This window comes from Callospermophilus lateralis, chromosome 3 (genome assembly GCF_048772815.1).
Source record: "Callospermophilus lateralis isolate mCalLat2 chromosome 3, mCalLat2.hap1, whole genome shotgun sequence".
Taxonomy (NCBI): Eukaryota; Metazoa; Chordata; class Mammalia; order Rodentia; family Sciuridae; genus Callospermophilus; species Callospermophilus lateralis.
The window spans coordinates 151,434,591-151,444,585 of NC_135307.1; the positions used below are offsets into that span (position 1 = coordinate 151,434,591).

Sequence of the window (9,995 nt, forward strand, 5' to 3'; positions counted from 1 at the left end):
ATTAGGAGCATCTACACAAACTATAGTTAATATCATCCTTGATCATAAAAGCCTGAATCATGAAAACTTTCCTCCAAAAAAGATCGGGAGTAAGGCAAATTATTCATTCTCTCTATTTCTATTCAACATTGCATTTGAGATCTAGCCAGTACAATAAAAATAAAATCCCACCCCCACTCAAATCAGTGCCTCAAATGTTCCTAGGGCTATGAAAAAAAATTTTCTAAATGTTATCGATCATTTCCTAAATTCTTTCTACTTCTTCTTGGTCTAACTCTTCTACTTGCTATTGTTCTTTCTCATTCATGATTTTGTATTTTCTTCAAATTTTTTTGAGTCTTCTTTCCTTTTTTTCCATATAATTAATGAAGCATATGTATGGGCTACATTGCAGTCATAAAATTCTGTGTTCTCAACATATTTCAAGTCTTTAAATGAGAGGGCCTACTCCAAGGCCTTAGAGGGCCCCAACTGAGGATTCACAGAAGTGAAGAAGTGGCATGGACAACCCAGGTCTGTATTTTTGTGCTTTACTTGTGAACTCCAGCACAATGATGAAATGGGAGTTCACCATAATATACATTTTCCCCCTAATGTAGTAAGAATATCATTAACACCAGGAGATAAGCCCTGAGTCAGTAGGTTTTTCTCAGCTCCAAGAGCTGCCAGCAAAGCTAATCATGTGATCTTAGAAATACCTCAAGCTTCTACCTCCGTATGAATATCATGGAACCATAGTGTCCCCTGTCCCCAGTGTCGTGAGGACTAGATGGCAGAATGCACACAACGTGTCTGGCACAGAGCAGGCACTTCCTAAATCTGTATTTCCCTTCCCCTATCTTCCTTCAATAAAGAAAAGTCTCAGCCTTCATGGGTGAAGTTTTTAGATGATGACAATCTCTGTACTTTAAGGATACAAATAGCTGTGCACTGTCACCACAAGTGCACAATAACGTGTCTTTCAAAACTTGGTCAGTATCTCTGACAGAGTGAGGGTTATAAGCTTTCTTCAGCCAGGGGCTCTAACCACTTAATTTCATCCTTTAATCTCCAATTGTATACTTTGTAGGATTACTTTATTATCTGTCCTTGAAATTTCTCTCTTTGGACTTTATTTGTGTGAAGAGAAGAAGCAGTTTCTTACTGTTGGTCTTGTTAGAGGCTGTAGTTTTTAGCTCCTGGCTGGGAAATGGATGAAGCAATAGTCACAGCAGGCAGGAGTCCCTGGGGTGTGGGACGCCAGGCCACATTATCACCACTCAGTGTTCTGAATGCACCCAGGTAGGATGCCCGTCAAGTAAGACAGAGTGCAGTGGGCAGTCCTAAAAACCACTCAGAGCCCTTTGATATCCCCCATCTCATATCAAGTCACAACCTGCTCTACTCGGTGACTAACTGCACATTCATCTTAGGGTAGAGCACGGAAGATCCTAGAACATCTACTGCATTAGTGAGGACCTTCAATTAACATCCTTGAAAGTAGTTAGAGAGCCCATTCATGTTACTATCACAACCACGAAGCCAAATGAAGGCTCCGTATAGTATTGCAGAAATGTGTGTCAGGTGAGCAAAACCTCTCTGGATCTAGGAACATTCTGCATCAGTGCCAGGAATGAGCCCCTTCTTGTAGAGTGAGGATCAGGTAAGAGCCAGACTGTCCAGCTATCAGAGCTCCAGCCATCAAGACTTGGCTCTTAACCAGTGCATTGGCTGTCTGAAAACTGCACTGGGCAGTTAACAGTGTCCATGTTCCATAGAATTTCCAGAGGCTTTAAAAAACACATTTTTTTTTCCCTAAAGTAGAATTTCCTTCTGGGAAATAGCTCTCCAGATTAATACTTACTATGTTTTTATTTCAGTCACAATATGACTATTGTCACTCTGTTCAATTACATGATTTTTAAAAATATGCCAAAGAGTCTGCACTTCCTTGCTCTGTGGTTGCAGTGCTAATCCCCAATTTGTTGCCACATTCCTCTGCAGGCAGCCCTGCAGATCTGTGCATCCCCCACCTGCTGAGTTAACTATCCAAGGAAGGAAAATATTGGGGGAAAATCTCATCTGCACTGCAGAAGTACAAACATTTGTCTTCTTGTCATTATTCCCCAAACAATACAATTCTTTACACAGAATTTACATTATATTAGGTTTTGTAATTCATCTGGAGATGATTTAAAGTACATGGGAGGATGTGTATAGGTTATATGTAAATACTACAGCATTTTATAAAAGGGATTTGAGTATCTACAAGTTTTAGTATCTGCCAGAGATCCTGAAACCCATTCCTATGAATACAGAAGGAAACAGAATTATGATTCCAAGTAATCCCTCCCACATTGACTCTGGGCTTGCCTATGTGACTTGCTTTGGCCAATAAGACAACTATATGTGTGACAAAGGCAAAGACTTGAAAATCATTTAGACAGTGGATCTCATCTTCTATTGCTGCTACTGGGACCCTTACATTGGCTGCCATATGATGAAGCCTGGACTATCCTGCTGGATGATGAAAGAAATGTGGTCCAGTAATTTCTGTCACTGTAGCCAATAGTCAATTAACATTCTTACACACAGATACTCAGCAAGTCCAGCTAACTCCAGACAAATGAGTGAACCCAGGTGGAACCAGAAGAATAATGAATCAGCTAAGACCAACTCAAATTGTTAACTCAGAATCATGAGCTAAATAAATATTTGCTGTTTTAACTCACTAAGTTTTGGGATGATTTGTTATGCAGTAGATAGTAACTGATACATATCCCTTTATTATTTCATGGAATGGAACAAAAGGTATATCACCGAACGGTTATTGCTCATATGATAATTAATTTGATTCAGTCATTAAAAGTGTCATGCCTGGAATAATGGAATAAAAAACACCATTGCTACCTACACTTGTATTAATGTTTCTGGGAAAATAACTTTGTTATTTTGGAATTCCTAAAGGACTTTGTTAACCACTATGGCAATCCCCTAAAATCCTTCACAGCATCAGAAAAAGACAATAGTCACAACGTGTCTTGATCTCATCCCCTCAGTCAGTGGGGAGCCATTTTTTGGTCTGGTGGAATTCCTTGGATGTCAAAAGGACGTTTCTCTAAGTGTCTAAGAAACAGCCACAAATTTAAATCACTTGCTGTTTCCTCAGTGTCATTAAGAAGTACTTTTATGGACAAGGAATTAAAAACAATATTCTTTATCTTACCATTATAATCAAAGCTCACTCTAAAAGTATTAATATAGAGTATGTGCTGTTATTTTGACCAAAAATTCCTGTTAAAAAAATAGCTTCTGGTGTTTTATCACTGCTGTTGTTGCAACAGAGGAACAGTTATGTGGTAGAGCTCATTTCCCCAGACATCTCCACCACCTGTCAAAGCACTGGACCTACCAGGATAGACAAGTCTGCCTCTCTTGACACCACCTCCCAAGTTCTATTGTAAGAGATTTCCTCTGGAGACCTTTGCAGAGTTCTAAACTCCACATCAACTGGCTGAGGTCACTATGTTAAAAACTGTTGCAATGAAACGGACTCAGGAATAGACTGCCGGAACTATGGGTTCAAACATACTATGAATCAAAAAATTGCAATTAAATACTGGTTTGTGTTATTCACAAGGTCAGTCAGAAGCCCATGCAAGTGTTTAAGAAGGAGGAATAGACTTCTTTTGAGTTCAGTCCTTTATGAAGCAACAGGAAGGAAATTGACTGAGGCATAAGAAGACATTCAGATTATCTGTTCATCTCTTACTGACCTTGACATTGTGTGGTTATTCAAGGAAAGTGTATGAATGTACTGGTATGAAGGGGTGGAATAAAAACCACACGAGTGAATGGAATGATGGAGACATTCAACAATTTCTTCTACTTTTTCAATATAGTAACTATTCTAAGACTTAAACTGATTATTTTAGGGTTGGGAACCGATTATTCAAAAACACTAACATACCTGGGGAATGGCTGGAGGAGGAGGATCACTGGGGACATGCCCTGAAAAGGTTTATCTTTCCTGTGGTCCCTTCTCCTTTCTCTTTCTACTTCCTGGCCACCATGAATGGAGTAGCACTCTTCCACCACAAACTTCTTCCATGATGTTCTGGCCCATCTTGGGCCCAGAGGGAAAAAAAAAAAAAGTGGGCTCCATGGACAAAACCTCTGAATCCATGAGCCAAAATAAACTTTTTCTCCTCTAAGTTGTTTTTGTCAGGCATTTTGGTCACAGTGACAAATAGCTCTCTAGCTCACCATCTTACTATCATAAGTAAAGACCATTCTAAAAATATTAATACAATGTAGGCATCATTTTTGTGACTAAAGATTCCCACTGTCATATTATTAAAAGAATTGTTTCTGGAGGGACCCCAGCAGAGCTTTCTGCGTCCACTTTGGTCCTATACACTTGCACTTCACCATCTCCCCTCCATCTCTCCTGTATCTTGTCCCAATCTGCAGCTAGAGCACCTTCTCCAAACACAGATCAGAAGATAGCCCTCCTGCCTAAAACTCTTTCATGATTCTTCATGGCCAATCGCGAAGTCAAGACACTCTGTCTGCAGTTCCCAATTCCTTCAAAGTATGTCCTGCTCGCTTTGTGTTGTCTTGTGAATGAAACTTTGGAGTATTCTCTTAGTGACTCTGAAGAGTCTACCAAGGTTGTCTAGCAGCATGGCCCATGTGGTGTGACAGGAATGAGGCTAGAGCCAATCACGGTGACAGTTCCAGATGGGTTTTCCAGTCCCCAGCCCACTCCTCCTGAGGGTTCCTTCTGAGCTCTTCATCTGTCCTTCCTGTCTTACAGGCATCCAAGTTTTTAACCTGCCTAAATCCAGCCTCCCTGAAATGGCTAAGGTCCTCAACAGTGGGACCTCACTTTCTTCTGGGGCATGTTGCTCCCGTGTTCACCACAATCCAAGGGTCTCAGTATTCCCAACCAGTTACTGAGCCCTGCAGACTCCTACATAATCTGTCTCAGTGTTTACCATGTCCCTTTGGGCTAGGATTCTCCCTATCACCCTACAAACCTCCTTATACTTGTTCTCAAAATGCAGGGTTATAGATGTCCTTTCTAAAATGCCCTTATTCCACACACTGAGTTTGGAGCCCTATCCTCTTGTTGGGATGCATTCAGAGGCAACAAGGTATTCCTTCATCAGGCCTCCTGTGCTGAGTTCAAATTGCACTTGGATGTGTCTGCTTTCCAGAATTCATGCTGGCCAGACAGCATTGAGACTTCTGCTTTCAGCCAAACTCTCAGACCCTGGAAGACAGCAGACACTTGACACAGGCTCTTGAGCAGAAGCCAGTGCACCCTCCCAGTTTCCAGAAGGCTCTGGCTGACTTCACGTCCCTTCTGCTCCACTTTACAGGTATCAGCAGGTTAAGCTCTCTCCTCGGACTTCCTGCTCGCCTCTCAGGTCTGTACTCCCTACATGGAATTGTTCCAACATCCAGTTTTATCTCTCCACTTCAGAATTCCCTCCTGACTACAGCCATCTCTCTCCAGCTGCACCTGGACCTATCTGGGGCCTCTGGTCCTGACTCTGCTGGTCTCCTAGGCCTTTCCCTCACCCTACTTTATGGTTTCACTGGCCTCTCCACCCAGTCTGGGGCCCCCTGGGGGTGAGTACTAAAGTTTGGATCTGGATGTCACCAGAAAGATCCTGTGCTGAAAGCATGGTCCCTGATGCAGCAAGATTCAGAGGTGGGCTTTTGGGCAATGAATGGATTGGAGATGGAACCCAGGGGAAGGAAGTATGTTATTGGGGGCATGCATTAAAGGGTCTTTCTTTTCCCCTGCCCCTTCTCCTTTCCAGCTGCCATGAGCTGAGAAGCCTTCCTCCACCATACCCTTCTGCCACCATGTTTCTGCCTTGGAGCCAGCCAACCATGGACTGAATCCTCTGAACTTTCCTCCAAGTTGTTCTGGTCAGGGATTTCGGTCACAGGATTGAAAAGACGACTACCACAGTAGGGCTGATTCTCTCCAGAACTTCTCCTCCTTTTTTTCTGCCTCCCCTTCATTTTACAGGCAGAGGGCTCCCACTAGGAGCCTCACTTGCTGACAGATGGCCACACCCTGCTGGGGAAAGTCATGGAGCCAGGGGTCAGATCACATTTTCACAGAGACTGTCAATGCAACTTGGCAATTTCTTTAGAAGTCTCTTCTAGAACATTCAACTACCTCCCAGACATTACTCTCAACCATCTCTAAACTCCTCAAGTCCTTGAAGCTCCCCTAACTGCATCGATCCTTGGCCAACTTGGACCAACAATGGACCCCTCATTTTTTTTCTTTTCAGTCCAGAGCACTGCAGTAAACTAGATTTCCTTTCCCATCTGTTTTTTCTCTCCCAAACAGCAATCTGACCTCTCCTGCACACGTAAGTGGTGTGCATCCTTTACTTCCCCAGAAAATAGCCCTAATTCTGAATTTTTTGCCATGAACATCTACCTCCATCTACAAAATGTTCTTGCCCACCTTAGCCAAAAACAAACAACCTTTCTCTTTTGACCACACTCAAACTGCAAATATTTGCACTTTGCTTCTCATCAAATTGACCAAAAATGTGACCCCCATCCCTCCCTGCCACTCATGTCCTAGGAAATTACCCTACTTGCAGTGGAGTAACTTCTCAAGCTTGGACAATAGCCTTCTAGCTGACAACCTTGCATGTCTGCTGTCACCCTCCCACCTGGCACATCTTTGCAAGAACAGATGTCCTGCAACCTTCAACCACTGTGCCCTATCACATCATGTCTAATATGTGCACTTCAGCACATGTGATTCAAAGGCTCTCATTCTTCCCTACTCCACTAAATAAATAATCTGCCTTGGGATGGGGATGTAGCTCGGTGGTAGGGTGCTTGCTTAACATAGGCAAAGCCCTCAGTTCAAACTCCCGCATTAAAAAAAAAAAAAAAAAAAAAAAAAAAGATTTGTCTAATAATTCAATTCATCTTCCCTTTTCAATTTCTGTTTCTTCCAGCAGATTTTAGTAATACTGATAATCCCTTAAGAAAACCTTTGAAATTCCAAGTTAAGGGAACCACATGTGTCAGCAAAAGCACTCCCTCAGTTGTCCCCACATATGCATCTCCAGGCTTCTATGGTTCTAGGACCATGTGTCCCTCTCATCTGGCTCACTTTTGCCACTGGCTTCTCTCCCTCATGGGTCATTCAACAGCAGGATCCCCAGCCGACCCACTAGTGCTGGTGTCTATTGCCCATCCCTGTGGCTTACTTTGGGTCATCTCTGACCAGATTGACTGCTGATGTCCCCTTGGATTCTTTATCCACCTCATCTTTCTCCATTCCTTCCATCCTTCATAAATACTCAGGAGTTCAAGAGCACCAAGAATGCTTTCAATTTCCCTGCATTTCTGTACGCCAGTTTCATTCCTTAACTTTTGCTGAACACTCACTAGTACCCCCCAAACCCCACTGCTCCATTCCAGAAGGTTCCCCCATAAGCACATCCTCTGACCTCCAGCTCCTGTAATTCTTCTTCCTCCTCCACATCGTAGGACAAGGTGTGGATTTTGATGTCATCAGCTGAGAGATCAATGAACTTCCCATCTGGGTACTCCAGGCTGTCTTTGGTGGGTGACCGGTCCTCAATGAAGGTGGTCTCACAGCAGTCGGCAGCCACGCCATCCCCCCAGGAGCGCAGCACTCCTTCCGAGTAGAGGATGATATTGGGACGGTAATGGGACTCCACCGACTGCTGCAGGGTGTTGGGATCCAGCAGCTGCTGCACAGGCTCATTTCTGCTGCTGTCCAGGCTGGCTGGTGCTGTGCTGGCCACCACCCTGCGACTCTGGTACTGGGGCGCTGGGTAAACAGACACCAGGCCATCTCTACTCTCAGCCATGAAGTTTCTGGTATTAATCAATCCATTCCTCTTACCAGCATCGCTGATCTTACTGTGCACCAGCACACTCTTCTGCTCGATGATGCCATCCATGGTCCTCTTCCTCCCCAGCTGGGCGTCAGGCTGGTGAGCTGGACTCACAGGTCACACTTGCCTCATGGGACCCATTTCTCCTGGAAGCGGAGAAAACAGAGATGAGCTAAAAATTTCACTTGAAACAAACATAAAGTTCATCATCCAGACCCATATTGTTTCAGATTGTACAAGTCAACCGGTATGCATAGTGGCTGTGAAAATGAGATAAATATGCAGTCCTACCTGTTTCTGTGAATTTTAAAAAGGTTCTCTCAGGGCAGCCAGCCAGAGTAAGCCTGAAATTGATTACTTGCATCTCTATAAAGTCTCTGCTTCCAAATGAAGGAAACTGCAAGAACTGGATCCACTTCAGCCCTGCAGAACCTCTGATTGCTAACAGACATCCTGAAACCCACAGGTAAACTCAATCATATTAGCATCTCCCTTGTCCACAGGGAAATAAGACTGCAAATCTGTAATGTGGATTAACTATTCCCAGGTACAGTGCTATTCATTCAAGCAGAAAATCACATACCCAAGGAAGAAAGGGTTTAAAATAATGTTCCACACAGATTTAGAAGATGAATGATAGGAAGACCCATACCATGAGTACTGTACCTGGACAAAATTCCCCCAAAGAGACACACTTGCATGTATGTGTTGGTACATTCTAGTATGCATATTAAAATGATCTCAACACTTACATATGCTTCCTGAGTTTCCAGCATGGCCTCTGGAATCTCACTAAAAACTCCCCTGCTTTGATTTACTTGATTTTGTAAGACACCTACACATTTGCAATACCATTAAGAAGTACTCCAAACTGTTTTCTCTCTAGATTGTGTTCCTATTTTTCTAGGCATGCAAATCTGAAAAAAAGAACAAGAGAAGAGGGTGGGAGTGGGGAAGGGAGAAAGGCAAGAAGAAGGAAAAAGGGAGAGGGAGGAGGAAGAGGAAAGAAACTAGAGCTTAAGATTTTCGGAAAGGTAAAAAAATGAATTTCCCCAGGCTTTCTCTGTCTGCAAGTTAATAACTGTTATGCATGAAAGCATTTCATCTAGGGTACTTCTGGTGTTCTTTCTACAAGATCTAAGACTTTTCTTAATTCTAACTGCTTTATTTAGTGGCACACACAGTAATCTAAAATTGAAGACTGACCAACAGAAAAGATGTACAGATGACACCTTTGGGACTAATTGAAAAACCTGAAAGAACATTTTCAAATGACTACTTCAAACTATAATACATGCACTAAGAGACAATGAGTATTGTTAATATGACACTGTGTACAATTTAAGAAAGGTCAAAAACAGACTATCACCTCTGTTTATATGTTTTGAAGTATCTCTCTCTGGAGACACATTCACAGTCTGAGAACTAAAATCATTAATTGAACAATTTGAATAGAGACCTTCTGATGCTTGTAACATGCCAAACAGCACACATTTGGGGATCACCTCTGTGCTAAATGATCTTTCAAGCCATCACAATGTGCTTGATGGAATATTTCTAGTTCAATTACTCAACTTCTCCAGTATTCCTCCTTCCACAAAGAAGCCACTGGTTTGCTATCCAAAATGGGTTCCTCCTATTCTTTGTGATCTACTGGATGTGCCAGCCAGTAAGTCTAGAATAACATTGAAGCTCAGCTTAATTTCTCTGACTGAGCACTCTTTACCCGGATCAGCTGTAAATGTCTTGCAGAACATATGTGATTGTGTTTGTTCAGATTCCATTTCCTTCATGAAGTTGTATGCTCTTGTCCAACCGGAAGTAACCTTTTCATTTGCTATTGTGCTCTCTTGTCCCTTCTTGCTTTCTTCTTACAATGCCTATTGCATTCTTCTCTACCAATGGGACACTGCTCCTCCAGTTCTGAAAAGTCCTTGAGACCAAAAAAATCAATATCAACATTTCTCCCTTTTCTTGCACCTGGTAGTCAAGGAACATGCAGTGAAATAAACAGTCTCTAATGTTGTATGATGAGAATGATCCCTACTCAGTGACAATCTCCCTGAGCTGTGTTAAGTCTCAAAGTTGGATCCAGTA

The 9,995-nt window shown here is 42.6% G+C and overlaps 1 protein-coding gene across 2 annotated transcripts in view; it reads right to left on the reverse strand.

Annotated features, from left to right (window-relative positions):
- Positions 1-7,964, reverse strand: part of Syndig1 (synapse differentiation inducing 1) — a 118,090-nt gene extending 110,126 nt beyond the window's left edge. For both annotated transcript variants that reach the window (XM_076848892.2, XM_076848891.2), the window contains exon 1: positions 7,485-7,964. In XM_076848892.2, coding sequence (XP_076705007.1) covers positions 7,485-7,964 — 480 coding nt within the window. The remainder of the gene's footprint in view (positions 1-7,484) is intronic.
- Between the last annotated feature and the right edge of the window lie 2,031 nt (positions 7,965-9,995).